The sequence below is a fragment of the Scyliorhinus canicula genome, chromosome 20 (assembly GCF_902713615.1).
Source record: "Scyliorhinus canicula chromosome 20, sScyCan1.1, whole genome shotgun sequence".
In the NCBI taxonomy this organism is placed as follows: Eukaryota; Metazoa; Chordata; class Chondrichthyes; order Carcharhiniformes; family Scyliorhinidae; genus Scyliorhinus; species Scyliorhinus canicula.
The window spans coordinates 93,554,216-93,570,454 of NC_052165.1; the positions used below are offsets into that span (position 1 = coordinate 93,554,216).

Here is a 16,239-nt window from a genome sequence, read left to right on the forward strand (position 1 = left end):
CACAGTGTGTTAGATACACTGTCCTTTCCCCCTCTGGGACAGTGTCACAGTGTGTTAAATACACTGTCCTTTCCCCCTCTGGGACAGTGTCACAGTGTGTTAGATACACTGTCCTTTCCCCCTCTGGGACCGGGTGTCACAGTGTGTTAGATACACTGTCCTTTCCCCCTCTGGGACAGTGTCACAGTGTGTTAGATACACTGTCCTTTCCCCCTCTGGGACAGTGTCACAGTGTTTTAGATACACTGTCCTTTCCCCCTCTGGGACAGTGTCACAGTGTGTTAGATACACTGTCCTTTCCCCCTCTGGGACAGTGTCACAGTGTGTTAGATACACTGTCCTTTCCCCCTCTGGGACAGTGTCACAGTGTGTTAGACACACTGTCCTTTCCCCCTCTGGGACAGTGTCGCAGTGTGTTAGATACACTGTCCTTTCCCCCTCTGGGACCGGGGTGTCACAGTGTGTTAGATACACTGTCCTTTCCCCCTCTGGGACAGTGTCACAGTGTGTTAGATACACTGTCCTTTCCCCCTCTGGGACCGGGTGTCACAGTGTGTTAGATACACTGTCCTTTCCCCCTCTGGGACAGTCTCACAGTGTGTTAGATACACTGTCCTTTCCCCCTCTGGGACCGAGTGTCACAGTGTGTTAGATACACTGTCCTTTCCCCCTCTGGGACCGAGTGTCACAGTGTGTTAGATACACTGTCCTTTCCCCCTCTGGGACAGTGTCACAGTATGTTAGATACACTGTCCTTTCCCCCTCTGGGACCGGGTGTCACAGTGTGTTAGATACACTGTCCTTTCCCCCTCTGGGACAGTGTCACAGTGTGTTAGATACACTGTCCTTTCCCCCTCTGGGACAGTGTCACAGTGTGTTAGATACACTGTCCTTTCCCCCTCTGGGACCGGGTGTCACAGTGTGTTAGATACACTGTCCTTTCCCCCTCTGGGGCCGGGTGTCACAGTGTGTTAGATACACTGTCCTTTCCCCCTCTGGGACAGTGTCACAGTGTGTTAGATACACTGTCCTTTCCCCATCTGGGACAGTGTTACAGTGTGTTAGATACACTGTCCTTTCCCCCTCTGGGACAGTGTCACAGTGTGTTAGATACACTGTCCTTTCCCCCTCTGGGACAGTGTCACAGTGTGTTAGATACACTGTCCTTTCCCCCTCTGGGACAGTGTCACATTGTGTTAGATACACTGTCCTTTCCCCCTCTGGGACAGTGTCACAGTGTGTTAGATACACTGTCCTTTCCCCCTCTGGGACCGGGTGTCACAGTGTGTTAGATACACTGTCCTTTCCCCCTCTGGGACAGTGTCACAGTGTGTTAGATACACTGTCCTTTCCCCCTCTGGGACAGTGTCACAGTGTGTTAGATACACTGTCCTTTCCCCCTCTGGGACCGGGTGTCACAGTGTGTTAGATACACTGTCCTTTCCCCCTCTGGGACAGTGTCACAGTGTGTTAGATACATTGTCCTTTCCCCCTCTGGGACAGTGTCACAGAGTGTTAGATACACTGTCCTTTCCCCCTCTGGGACCGGGTGTCACAGTATGTTAGATACACTGTCCTTTCCCCCTCTGGGACAGTGTTACAGTGTGTTAGATACACTGTCCTTTCCCCCTCTGGGACAGTGTCACAGTGTGTTAGATACACTGTCCTTTCCCCCTGTGGGACAGTGTCACAGTGTGTTAGATACACTGTCCTTTCCCCCTCTGGGACCGGGTGTCACAGTGTGTTCGATACACTGTCCTTTCCCCCTCTGGGACCGGGTGTCACAGTGTGTTAGATACACTGCCCTTTCCCCCTCTGGGACAGTGTCACAGTGTGTTAGATACACTGTCCTTTCCCCCTCTGGGACAGTGTTACAGTGTGTTAGATACACTGTCCTTTCCCCCTCTGGGACCGGGTGTCACAGTGTGTTAGATACACTGTCCTTTCCCCCTCTGGGACAGTGTGACAGTGTGTCAGATACACTGTCCTTTCCCCCTCTGGGACCGGGTGTCACAGTGTGTTAGATACACTGTCCTTTCCCCCTCTGGGACAGTGTCACAGTGTGTTAGATACACTGTCCTTTCCCCCTCTGGGACAGTGTCACAGTGTGTTAGATACACTGTCCTTTCCCCCTCTGGGACAGTGTCACAGTGTGTTAGAAACACTGTCCTATCCCCCTCTGGGACAGTGTCACAGTGTGTTAGATACACTGTCCTTTCCCCCTCTGGGACAGTGTCACAGTGTGTTAGATACACTGTCCTTTCCCCCTCTGGGACCGGGTGTCACAGTGTGTTAGATACACTGTCCTTTTACCCTCTGGGACCGGGTGTCACAGTGTGTTAAGATACACTGTCCTTTCCCCCTCTGGGACAGTGTCACAGTGTGTTAGATACACTGTCCTTTCCCTCTCTGGGACAGTGTCACAGTGTGTTAGATACACTGTCCTTTCCCCCTCTGGGACCGGGTGTCACAGTGTGTTAGATACACTGTCCTTTCCCCCTCTGGGACAGTGTCACAGTGTGTTAGATACACTGTCCTTTCCCCCTCTGGGACAGTGTCACAGTGTGTTAGATACACTGTCCTTTCCCTCTCTGGGACAGTGTCACAGTGTGTTAGATACACTGTCCTTTCCCCCTCTGGGACAGTGTCACAGTGTGTTAGATACACTGTCCTTTCCCCCTCTGGGACAGTGTCACAGTGTGTTAGATACACTGTCCTTTCCCTCTCTGGGACAGTGTCACAGTGTGTTAGATACACTGTCCTTTCCCACTCTGGGACTGGGTGTCACAGTGTGTTAGATACACTGTCCTTTCCCCCTCTGGGACAGTGTCACAGTGTGTTAGATACACTGTCCTTTCCCCCTATGGGACCGGGTTTCACAGTGTGTTAGATACACTGTCCTTTCCCCCTCTGGGACAGTGTTACAGTGTGTTAGATACACTGTCCTTTCCCCCTCTGGGACAGTGTCACAGTGTGTTAGATACACTGTCCTTTCCCCCTCTGGGGCCGGGTGTCACAGTGTGTTAGATACACTGTCCTTTCCCCCTCTGGGACAGTGTCACAGTGTGTTAGATACACTGTCCTTTCCCCCTCTGGGACAGTGTCACAGTGTGTTAGATACACTGTCCTTTCCCCCTCTGGGACCGGGTGTCACATTGTGTTAGATACACTGCCCTTTCCCCCTCTGGGACAGTGTCACAGTGTGTTAGATACACTGTTCTTTCCCCCTCTGGGACCGGGTGTCACAGTGTGTTAGATACACTGTCCTTTCCCCCTCTGGGACAGTGTCACAGTGTGTTAGATACACTGTCCTTTCCCCCTCTGGGACAGTGTCACAGTGTGTTAGATACACTGTCCTTTCCCCCTCTGGGACAGTGTTACAGTGTGTTAGATACACTGTCCTTTCCCCCTCTGGGACCGGGTGTCACAGTGTGTTAGATACACTGTCCTTTCCCCCTCTGGGACAGTGTCACAGTGTGTTAGATACACTGTCCTTTCCCCCTCTGGGACAGTGTCACAGTGTGTAAGACACACTGTCCTTTCCCCCTCTGGGACAGTGTCACAGTGTGTTAGATACACTGTCCTTTCCCCCTCTGGGACCGGGTGTCACAGTGTGTTAGATACACTGTCCTTTCCCCCTCTAGGACAGTGTTACAGTGTGTTAGATACACTGTCCTTTCCCCCTCTGGGACAGTGTCACAGTGTGTTAGATACACTGTCCTTTCCCCCTCTGGGACCGGGTGTCACAGTGTGTTAGATACACTGTCCTTTCCCCCTCTGGGACCGGGTGTCACAGTGTGTTAGATACACTGTCCTTTCCCCCTCTGGGACAATGTCACAGTGTGTTAGATACACTGTCCTTTCCCCCTCTGGGACAGTGTCACAGTGTGTTAGATACACTGTCCTTTCCCCCTCTGGGACAGTGTCACAGTGTGTTAGATACACTGTCCTTTCCCCCTCTGGGACAGTGTCACAGTGTGTTAGATACACTGTCCTTTCCCCCTCTGGGACCGGGTGTCACAGTGTGTTAGATACACTGTCCTTTCCCCCTCTGGGAAAGTGTCACAGTGTGTTAGATACACTGTCCTTTCCCCCTCTGGGACAGTGTCACAGTGTGTTAGATACACTGTCCTTTCCCCCTCTGGGACAGTGTCACAGTGTGTTAGATACACTGTCCTTTCCCCCTCTGGGACAGTGTCACAGTGTGTTAGATACACTGTCCTTTCCCCCTCTGGGACAGTGTCACAGTGTGTTAGATACACTGTCCTTTCCCCCTCTGGGACAGTGTCACAGTGTGTTAGATACACTGTCCTTTCCCCCTCTGGGACAGTGTCACAGTGTGTTAGATACACTGTCCTTTCCCCCCTCTGGGACAGTGTCACAGTGTGTTAGATACACTGTCCTTTCCCCCTCTGGGACAGTGTCACAGTGTGTTAGATACACTGTCCTTTCCCCCCTCTGGGACAGTGTCACAGTGTGTTAGATACACTGTCCTTTCCCCCTCTGGGACAGTGTCACAGTGTGTTAGATACACTGTCCTTTCCCCCTGTGGGACGTACCTTGTCGTGCTGGGTGCAGCTGCCTTTACGCTTCCGAGGAATGGTGGTCTCCACCTTGGCGCGGAGGACTGTCATGCTGGACGTGACGAGACAGATGTGAGCCAGGCCCTCCTGCATGATGACTGCCCCCACGTCCGCGTTGTACCCGGGGTCACAGGCCTGTTCTGGAGGCAGAGGAGAGGAGACGTCAGGTCGTTGCTCAGTCAGCTAGAAGATGATAACAAGAGGGGAGCCCTTCAGCCCTCAGATCCCGATCTGGCCCCAGGCAGAGACAGGGAGGAAATTCTGCTCTTCGAGGGCAGTACGGTGCCGCAGTGGTTAGCACTGCTGTCTGACGGCACCGAGGTCCCAGGTTCGATCCCGGCTCTGGGTCACTGTCCGTGTGAAGTTTGCACATTCTCCCCGTGTTTGCGTGGGTTTCACCCCCACAACCTAAAGATGTGCAGGGTAGGTGGATTGGCCACGCTAAATTGCCCCTTATTCGGAAAAAATGAATTGGGTAATCTAAATTTATAAAGAAAGAAAAAAAAATGCACTTTTGCTTCACAGCTGCAGGGTCCCAGGTTCGATTCCCCGCTGGGTCACTGTCTGTGCGGAGTCTGCACGTCCTCCCCGTGGGTTTCCTCCGGGGGCTCCGGTTTCCTCCCACAAGTTCCGAAAGACGTGCTTGTTGGGTGAATTGGACATTCTGAATTCTCCCTCTGTGCACCCGAACAGGCGCCGGAGTGTGGCGACTAGGGGCTTTTCACAGTAACTTCATTGCAGCGTTAATGTCAGCTGACTTGTGACAATGAAGATTATCATTATTATTATTAGTGAATCTGTGGCATTCTGTGCTGCGGAGAGCTCTGGAGGCGGGTCGTTAACTACGTTTAAGGCTGAGACACAGGGATCGAGGGTTACGGGGACGAGCCGGGAGGTGCGAATTGAGGGTCAGTCACAGTCTCATTGAATGGCAGAGCAGACTCGATGGGCCGAATGTCATGGTTACGTTACAGGGCTGGGAATCCAGCAAGTGAGATTTGCAACTCTGTTCAAACACAACCGACTGTTCAATTCAGTTGCAATATCTGCCGTATCTCAGGAGATTCCGATTTCTATTCATAGAACATAGAACACTACAGCGCAGTACGGGCCCTTCGGCCCTCGATGTTGCGCCGACCTGTGAAACCATCTGAAGCCTATCTGACCGACACTATTCCATTTTCATCCATATGTCTATCCAGTGACCACTTAAATGCCCTTAAAGTTGGCGAGTCTACTACTGTTGCAAGCAGGGTGTTCCACACCCCTACTACTCTCTGAGTAAAGAAACTGCCTCTGATATCTGTCCTATATCTCTCACCCCTCAATTTAAAGCTATGTCCCCTCATGTTGGTCATCACCATCCGAGGAAAAAGACTCTCACTGTCCACCCTATCTAACCCTCTGACTATCTTATATGTCTCTATTAAGTCACCTCTCAGCCTTCTCCTCTCTAACGAAAACAACCTCAAGTCCCTGAGCCTTTCCTCGTAAGACCTTCCCTCCACTCTGGTTGCGAGTTCCAGCCTCACATTCGCCCCACACAACTGCCAGGAAATGACCATTTCCAACAAGGGAGAATCAAACTATCTCCCCCCTTGACATTCAATGGCATTACCATCACTCAATCCCCCACAATCAACATCCTGCGGGTTGCCATTGATCAGAAACTGAACTGGACCCAGCCATATAAACACTGCGGCTCCCAGAGCAGGTCAGAGGCTGGGAATCCTGCGGAGAGTAACTCACCTCCTGACTCCCCCCAAAGCCTGTCCAACATCTACAAGGACACAAGTCAGGAGTGTGATGGGACCCTCTCCACTTGCCTGGATGGGTGCGGCTCCCAATAAAGCTCGAGAAGCTCGACACCATCCAGGACAAAGCAGCTCCCGCTCGATCGACACGCTCACCCCCACCGTCCACATCCGCTTCCTCCCCCACCGACGCACAGCGGCAGCCGTGTGTCCCGTCTACAAGATGCACGGCAGCCACTCGCCGAGGCTCCTTCGACAGCACCTTCCAAACCCGCCACCTCTCCTACCGAGAAGGACAAGGGGCAGCAGAGGCACGGGGAACACCCACCACCGGCAAGGCCCCCCCTCCAAGCCTCCCCATTGAGGGGTAATTAGGGATGGGCCTGGACTTTTGTCCAGGGAATCATGAATATAAAAGGGGTTGAGGAGGATGGGAACGGTGGGGAATGGACAAGGCGTGGGTGCTGATGGAGGGAACACCACCTTCACAGAACACACACCGATTCGCTCCAGCACCACACTGTCCCACAGTTTCTTTGCCAGTGTAAACTTCCGATTCAGCTCCAGCTCAATTGTGTGATAGGCCCCCATCTGCAATGAAAGAGGGAGCATCAGTCACTCAGTGTACAAACCCTCTCCTCCCGAACCGCTCGATTAGATTCCAGTCTGTAACTCACTCCCGGGTATCTGTTATTCTATATATAAACCACCCCGAACTCCTCGATTAGATTCCAGTCTGTAACTCACTCCCGGGTATCTGGTATTATATATATAAACCACCCCAAACCCCTCGATTAGATTCCAGTCTGTAACTCACTCCCGGGTATCTGTTATTCTGTATATAAACCATCCCGAACCCCTCGATTAGATTCCAGTCTGTAACTCACTCCCGGGTATCTGTTATTCTATATATAAACCACCCCAAACCCCACGATTAGATTCCAGTCTGTAACTCACTCCCGGGTATCTGTTATTCTGTATATAAACCACCACAAACCCCTCGATTAGATTCCAGTCTGTGACTCACTCCCGGGTATCTGTTATTCAATATATAAACCACCCCGAACTCCTCGATTAGATTCCAGTCTGTAACTCACTCCCGGGTATCTGGTATTCTATATATAAACCACCCCAAACCCCTCGATTAGATTCCAGTCTGTAACTCACTCCCGGGTATCTGTTATTCTGTATATAAACCATCCCGAACACCTCGATTAGATTCCAGTCTGTGACTCACTCCCGGGTATCTGTTATTCTATATATAAACCACCCCGAACACCTGGATTAGATTCCAGTCTGTAACTCACTCCCGGGGATCTGTTATTCTATATATAAACCAACCCGAACCCCTGGATTAGATTCCAGTCTGTAACTCACTCCCGGGTATCTGTTATTCTATATATAAACCACCCTGAACCCCTCGATTAGATTCCAGTCTGTAACTCTCTCCCGGGTATCTGTTATTCTACATATAAACCACCCTGAACCCCTCGATTAGATTCCAGTCTGTAACTCACTCCCGGGTATCTGTTATTCTATATATCAACCACCCCGAACCCCTCGATTAGATTCCAGTCTGTAACTCACTCCCGGGTATCTGTTATTCTATATATAAACCAACCCGAACCCCTCGATTAGATTCCAGTCTGTAACTCACTCCCGGGTATCTGTTATTCTATATATAAACCACCCCAAAACCCTCGATTAGATTGCAGTTGTAACTCACTCCGGGGTATCTGTTATTCTATATATAAACTACCCCAATCCCCTCGATTAGATTCCAGTCTGTAACTCACTCCCGGGTATCTGTTATTCTGTATATAAACCACCCCGAACCCCTCGATTAGATTCCAGTCTGTGACTCACTCCCGGGTATCTGTTATTCTATATATAAACCATCCCGAACCCCTTGATTAGATTCCAGTCTGTAACTCACTCCCGGGTATCTGTTATTCTATATATAAACCAACCCGAACCAATCGATTAGATTCCAGTCTGTAACTCACTCCCGGGTATCTGTTATTCTATATATAAACCATCCCGAACCCCTCGATTAGATTCCAGTCTGTGACTCACTCCCGGGTATCTGTTATTCTATATATAAACCATCCCGAACCCCTTGATTAGATTCCAGTCTGTAACTCACTCCCGGGTATCTGTTATTCTATATATAAACCAACCCGAACAAATCGATTAGATTCCAGTCTGTAACTCACTCCCGGGTATCTGTTATTCTATATATAAACCACCCCAAAACCCTCGATTAGATTGCAGTCTGTAACTCACTCCGGGGTATCTGTTATTCTATATATAAACTACCCCAAACCCCTCGATTAGATTCCAGTCTGTAATTCACTCCCGGGTATCCGTTATTCTGTATATAAACCACCCCGAAGCCCTCGATTAGATTCCAGTCTGTGACTCACTCCCGGGTATCTGTTATTCTATATATAAACCATCCTGAACCCCTCGATTAGATTCCAGTCTGTGACTCGCTCCCGGGTATCTGTTATTGTATATATAAACCATCCCGAACCCCTCGATTAGATTCCAGTCTGTGACTCACTCCCGGGTATCTGTTATTCTATATATAAACCAACCCGAACCCCTCGATTAGATTCCAGTCTGTAACTCACTCCCAGGTATCAGTTATTCTATATATAAACCACCCCAAACCCCTCGATTAGATTCCAGTCTGTAACTCACTCCCGGGTATTTGTTATTCTATATATAAACCACCCCGAACACCTGGATTAGATTCCAGTCCGTAACTCACTCCCGGGTATCTGTTATTCTATATATAAACCAACCCGAACCCCTGGATTAGATTCCAGTCTGTAACTCACTCCCGGGTATCTGTTTTTCTATATATAAACCACCCCGAACCCCTCGATTAGATTCCAGTCTGTAACTCACTCCCGGGTATCTGTTATTCTATATATAAACCACCCCAAAACCCTCGATGAGATTGCAGTCTGTAACTCACTCCCGGGTATCTGTTATTCTATATATAAACCACCCTGAACCCCTCGATTAGATTCCAGTCTGTAACTCTCTCCCGGGTATCTGTTATTCTATATATAAACCACCCTAAACCCCTCGATTAGATTCTAGACTGTGACTCACTCCCGGGTATCTGTTATTCTATATAGAAACCACCCCGAACCCCTCGATTAGATTCCAGTCTGTAACACACTCCCTGGTATCTGTTATTCTATATATAACCACCCCGAACCCCTCGATTAGATTCCAGTCTGTAACTCACTCCCGGGTATCTGTTATTCTATATATAAACCAACCCGAACCCCTCGATTAGATTCCAGTCTGTAACTCACTCCCGGGTATCTGTTATTCTATATATAAACCACCCTGAACCCCTCGATTAGATTCCAGTCTGTAACTCACTCCCGGGTATCTGTTTTTCTATATATAAACCACCCCGAACCCCTCGATTAGATTCCAGTCTGTAACTCACTCCCGGGTATCTGTTATTCTATATATAAACCACCCCAAAACCCTCGATTAGATTGCAGTCTGTAACTCACTCCGGGGTATCTGTTATTCTATATATAAACTACCCCAATCCCCTCGATTAGATTCCAGTCTGTAACTCACTCCCGGGTATCTGTTATTCTGTATATAAACCACCCCGAACCCCTCGATTAGATTCCAGTCTGTGACTCACTCCCAGGTATCTGTTATTCTATATATAAACCATCCTGAACCCCTCGATTAGATTCCAGTCTGTAACTCACTCCCGGGTATCTGTTATTCTATATATAATCCACCCCGAACCCTCGATTAGATTCCAGTCTGTGACTCACTCCCGGGTATCTGTTATTCTATATATAAACCATCCCGAACCCCTCGATTAGATTCCAGTCTGTAACTCACTCCCGGGTATCTGTTATTCTATATGTAAACCAACCTAAACCCCTCGATTAGATTCCAGTCTGTGACTCACTCCCGGGTATCTGTTATTCTATATATAAACCATCCCGAACCCCTCGATTAGATTCCAGTCTGTGACTCACTCCCGGGTATCTGTTATTCTATATATAAACCATCCGAACCCCTTGATTAGATTCCAGTCTGTAACTCACTCCCGGGTATCTGTTATTCTATATATAAACCAACCCGAACCCCTTGATTAGATTCCAGTCTGTAACTCACTCCCGGGTATCCGTTATTCTGTATATAAACCACCCCGAAGCCCTCGATTAGATTCCAGTCTGTGACTCACTCCCGGGTATCTGTTATTCTATATATAAACCATCCTGAACCCCTCGATTAGATTCCAGTCTGTGATTCGCTCCCGCGTATCTGTTATTGTATATATAAACCATCCCGAACCCCTCGATTAGATTCCAGTCTGTGACTCACTCCCGGGTATCTGTTATTCTATATATAAACCAACCCGAACCCCTCGATTAGATTCCAGTCTGTAACTCACTCCCGGGTATTTGTTATTCTATATATAAACCACCCCGAACACCTGGATTAGATTCCAGTCCGTAACTCACTCCCGGGTATCTGTTATTCTATACATAAACCAACCCGAACCCCTGGATTAGATTCCAGTCTGTAACTCTCTCCCGGGTATCTGTTATTCTATATATAAACCACCCTGAACCCCTCGATTAGATTCTAAACTGTGACTCACTCCCGGGTATCTGTTATTCTATATATAAACCACCCTGAACCCCTCGATTAGATTCCAGTCTGTAACTCACTCCCGGGTATCTGTTATTCTATATATAAACCATCCCGAACCCCTCGATTAGATTCCAGTCTGTGACTCACTCCCGGGTATCTGTTATTCTATATATAAACCAACCCGAACCCCTCGATTAGATTCCAGTCTGTAACTCACTCCCGGGTATCTGTTATTCTATATATAAACCACCCCAAAACCCTCGATTAGATTCCAGTCTGTGACTCGCTCCCGGTTTATCTGTTATTCTATATATAAACCATCCCGAACCCCTCGATTAGATTCCAGTCTGTGACTCACTCCCGGGTATCTGTTATTCTATATATAAACTACCCAAACCCCTCGATTAGATTCCAGTCTGTAACTCACTCCCGGGTATCTGTTATTCTATATATAAACCAACCCGAACCCCTCGATTAGATTCCAGTCTGTAACTCACTCCCGGGTATCTGTTATTCTATATATAAACCATCCTGAACCCCTCAATTAGATTCCAGTCTGTGACTCGCTCCCGGTTTATCTGTTATTCTATATATAAACCATCCCGAACCCCTCGATTAGATTCCAGTCTGTGACTCACTCCCGGGTATCTGTTATTCTATATATAAACCAACCCGAACCCCTCGATTAGATTCCAGTCTGTGACTCACTTTCGGGTATCTGTTATTCTATATATAAACCATCCCGAACCCCTTGATTAGATTCCAGTCTGTAACTCACTCCCGGGTATCTGTTATTCTATATGTAAACTACCCCAAACCCCTCGATTAGATTCTAGTCTGTAACTCACTCCCGGGTATCCGTTATTCTGTATATAAACCACCCCGAAGCCCTCGATTAGATTCCAGTCTGTGACTCACTCCCGGGTATCTGTTATTCTATATATAAACCATCCTGAACCCCTCGATTAGATTCCAGTCTGTAACTCACTCCCGGGTATCTGTTATTCTATATATAATCCACACCGAACCCTCGATTAGATTCCACTCTGTGACTCACTCCCGGGTATCTGTTATTCTATATATAAACCATCCCGAACCCCTCGATTAGATTCCAGTCTGTAACTCACTCCCGGGTATCTGTTATTCTATATATAAACCAACCTAAACCCCTCGATTAGATTCCAGTCTGTGACTCACTCCCGGGTATCTGTCATTCTATATATAAACCATCCCGAACCCCTCGATTAGATTCCAGTCTGTAACTCACTCCCGGGTATCTGTTATTCTATATATAAACCACCCTGAACCCCTCGATTAGATTCCAGTCTGTAACTCACTCCCGGGTATCTGTTATTCTATATATAAACCACTCCGAACCCCTCGATTAGATTCCAGTCTGTAACTTACTCCCGGGGATCAGTTGTTCTATATATAAATCTCACAGGTCTCTCCTCACCTTCACATAATCATTCTCCTGAATGTTGGTCCCTTTCACACGGAGCATGCAGGCCTGGGCATCAAAGTCAATTGTCTCCACACAGATGGTGAGTGTGGTCCGCACCCGGTTACTCCCCACGCTGCCGGTCGAAGACTCCGTCTGCACCTTCCTGCAAAGGAGGCATCAGCGTTGAGCGATCGCACATCAGGACAGACCCCGGCTGTATCTCGGCCTGATACGAAATGGGCCCAGATTCGTCTTGGGAGGCCCGGGACAGGCTAACGGGGCAACAAGGGACACACAAACTCTGCTGATGAATTGTAGGGAGTGTGCGTCTGCATCATTGTGTGTGTGTGTCTGTTCGGGATTGTGTTTGCCCTCTGTCACCCCCAAACGTGGCCATCGCAAACCACTCCCGGCTGCTCGTCCGTTCTGGCCTCCGGAAACTGAAGTCCCCCCCTCCCCCCTCACTGTGACCAGGCTCGTAGCACATCTCCATTCACTCATCAGCCACCCACGCTCTCCCTCTCCCCTCGCTCTCCCTCCCCCTCTACCTCCACCTCTCGAAGACACTCCTTCAGGAGTGAGCTCTTTGTCAGAGCCAGTAGTCCCCCGTCGCTATCTCCTTAGGTACCTCCGGGTCAGAGTGACCTCGATGGCAGCTGCTGTGAAGCATCGAGGGCCAGTTTTACTGAATCAAAAGGTGACACATGAATCGGGTTTGCTGACTGTGGAGGTGTGAGCAGGACCGAGGGTGGGACTTGGCTGCTCCCCCCCCCCCCCCCCCCCCCCCCCCACCACCAGGCAGCACCCCCCAACCCCACTGCCTGGCCCTTACCGGAAGGTGGATGCCCGCAGGCTGTCCTTGATCTGGAGTAGGTTGTAGGTGTGCCACATGTCTTCTGCTTCCTCGGGCATCAGTGTTATCTGGCTGTGGGAGGGACAGGACAAACATGACAGTCAAGAGGGTTCCACACCCGCTCCCCCCCCCACCGACGCATAGCGGCAGCCGTGTGTCCCGTCTACAAGATGCACGGCAGCCACTCGCCGAGGCTCCTTCGACAGCACCTTCCAAACCCACCACCTCCCCCACCGAGAGGGACAAGGGGCAGCAGAGGCACGGGGAACACTCACCGCCGGCAAGTCTCCCCTCCGAGCCCCCGCCCACCATCATCACCACCCTGACTGGGAAACATATCGGCCGTTCCATCACTGTCGCTGGGTCAGAATCCCGGAACTCCCTCCCTAACAGCACTGTGGGTGTACCTACGCCACACGGGACTGCAGCGGCTCCAAGATGGCAGCTCACCCACCACCTTCTCGAGGGGCAGTTAGGAATGGGGAGTAAATGCCTGTCCCGGCCAGGGACACCCACATCCTGTCCAAGTGAAAACTAAAAGGGCGAACGGTGGAAATACGTCAGGATTCCTGGGGTCTCGGATACGGAGGGCATGATGGAGGGCATATTAGCCTCAGAAACCTCCACACCCCCCCCCCCCCCCCCTGCACAACCTCCCCCCCCACCCCCCTCCCCGCGGATACAGGCGTGAAGCCTGATCAGCGCTCTTCCCGATTCGGCAAATACCGGATTAACATTCCACGATTTTCTGATACCCTCAGTGACCAGGATGACCCCCCTCCCCCGTTGCCAGGGTGATGACCCCCTCCCCCGTTGCCAGGGTGATGACCCCCCTCCCCCGTTGCCAGGGTGATGACCCCCCCTCCCCCATTGCCAGGGTGATGACCCCCCCGTTGCCAGGGTGATGGCCCCCCTCCCCCGTTGCCAGGGTGATGACCCCCTGTTGCCAGGGTGATGACCCCCCCTCCGCTGTTGCCAGGGTGATGACCCCCTCCCCCGTTGCCAGGGTGATGACCCCCCTCCCCCGTTGCCAGGGTGATGACCACCCCTCCCCCGTTGCCAGGGTGATGACCCCCCCTCCCCCGTTGCCAGGGTGATGACCCCCCCTCCCCCGTTGCCAGGGTGATGACCCCCCTCCCCCGTTGCCAGGGTGGACCCCCCTCCCCCGTTGCCAGGGTGATGACCCCCCTCCCCCATTGCCAGGGTGATGATCCCCCTCCCCCATTGCCAGGGTGATGACCCCCCTCCCCGTTGCCAGGGCGATGACCCCCCACCCCCATTGCCAGGTGACCACCTGCCAAGGTGACACCCCCCTCCCCCCCTGTTGCCAGGGTGACACCCCCTCCCCCCCTCGTTGCCAGGGTGACACCCCCTCCCCCCCCGTTGCCAGGGTGACACCCCTCCCCCCCGTTGCCAGTGACACCCCCTCCCCCCCCATTGCCAGGGTGACACCCCCTCCCCCCCCGTTGCCAGGGTGACACCCCTCCCCCCCCGTTGCCAGGGTGACATCCCCTCCCCCCCCGTTGCCAGGGTGACACCCCCTCCCCCCCGTTGCCAGGGTGACACCCCCTCCCCCCTGTTGCCAGGGTGACACCCCCTCCCCCCCCCCGTTGCCAGGGTGACACCCCCTCCCCCCCGTTGCCAGGGTGACACCCCCTCCCCCCCCGTTGCCAGAGTGACACCCCCTCCCCCCCCGTTGCCAGGGTGACACCCCCTCCCCCCCCCCGTTGCCAGAGTGACACCCCCTCCCCCCCCCGTTGCCAGGGTGACACCCCCTCCCCCCCCGTTGCCAGGGTGACACCCCCCCCGTTGCCAGGGTGACACCCCCCCCCGTTGCCAGGGTGACAACCCCTCCCCCCCGTTGCCAGAGTGACACCCCCTCCCCCGTTGCCAGAGTGACACCCCCTTCCCCCCTGTTTCCAGTGACACCCCCTCCCCCCCCGTTGCCAGAGTGACACCCCCTCCCCCCTCGTTGCCAGAGTGACACCCCCCTCCCCCAAGTTGCCAGGGTGACCCCTCACCCCGAGTTGTCCCTGTCGATCAGTTTGCTGAGCAACTTCATGCTGCTGACTCCCAGACTCCAGCCGGTCCTCCCAAACCCGGCCCGGCAGCCACCGCTTCACCACCTCACAGAATGACGGCGCATTGCGTCCTGGCAGTGGAAACTGTGACGAATAGAGGCTCCGCCATCTTTCTGACGGGCTGGGCGGGGCACTCCCCCCGCCCAGGTAGGAACCGCGCGTGCGCAGTGAGGACAGGAGGCCATCTTTGGTCAAGGCGCCGCAGCGGCCGCCATGATTGATTCTCCCCAAAGCCCCAAATGGCAGCAACACCTCAACACAAACACAGTCCAGTAGTGGGACTGGAGACACACTCTCAACCCAAACCGTCAGCATCCACCCGGCGGGGATGGAACGCCGTCTGGGTGGCTCAGATTGCAAGCGTGCCCCCTGCCCCGGCTCCTGCCACTCACCATTCCCGATTGGCTGGCTCCTCCGGGCACACACTGTCCTCGCTCGGCTCCGCCTTTCTGCTCTCAACATCAACATCGAGTTCAACAACTTCAGACCCTGAACCCTATCCTAATCTTCATTATCGTCACAAGTCGGACACTGCAATGAAGTTACTGTGAAAATCCCCTAGTCGCCACATTCCGGCGCCTGTTCGGGTACACGGAGGGGGAATTCAGAATGTCCAATTCACCTGACAGCACGTCTTTCGGGACTTGTGGGAAGAAACTGGAGCACCCGGAGGAAACCCATGCAGACACGGGGAGAACGTGCAGACTCCACACAGACAGTGACCCAAGCCGGGAATCGAACCTGGGACCCTGGAGCTGTGAAGCTACAGTGCTAACCACTGGGCTACCACCCTCCCATCCCACCGTGCCACCTTGTATCTTCTGAGACGTGAAGATTGAGTTAGGGCGCTCGAGAGTTACAAGTTAGC

General features: G+C 51.9%; 1 protein-coding gene across 1 annotated transcript in view; it reads right to left on the reverse strand.

Annotated features, from left to right (window-relative positions):
* pelo (pelota mRNA surveillance and ribosome rescue factor) overlaps positions 1–15,434 on the reverse strand; it is a 19,674-nt gene extending 4,240 nt beyond the window's left edge. Inside the window, exons 1-5 of the mRNA XM_038780350.1 lie at positions 15,312–15,434; positions 13,270–13,362; positions 12,450–12,600; positions 6,838–6,928; positions 4,560–4,723 (exon numbers count right to left, since the gene is read on the reverse strand). Of these exons, the coding sequence (XP_038636278.1) occupies positions 4,560–4,723; positions 6,838–6,928; positions 12,450–12,600; positions 13,270–13,362; positions 15,312–15,352 (540 nt within the window). The 5' untranslated portion in view covers positions 15,353–15,434. The remainder of the gene's footprint in view (positions 1–4,559; positions 4,724–6,837; positions 6,929–12,449; positions 12,601–13,269; positions 13,363–15,311) is intronic.
* Positions 15,435–16,239: the final 805 nt, after the last annotated feature.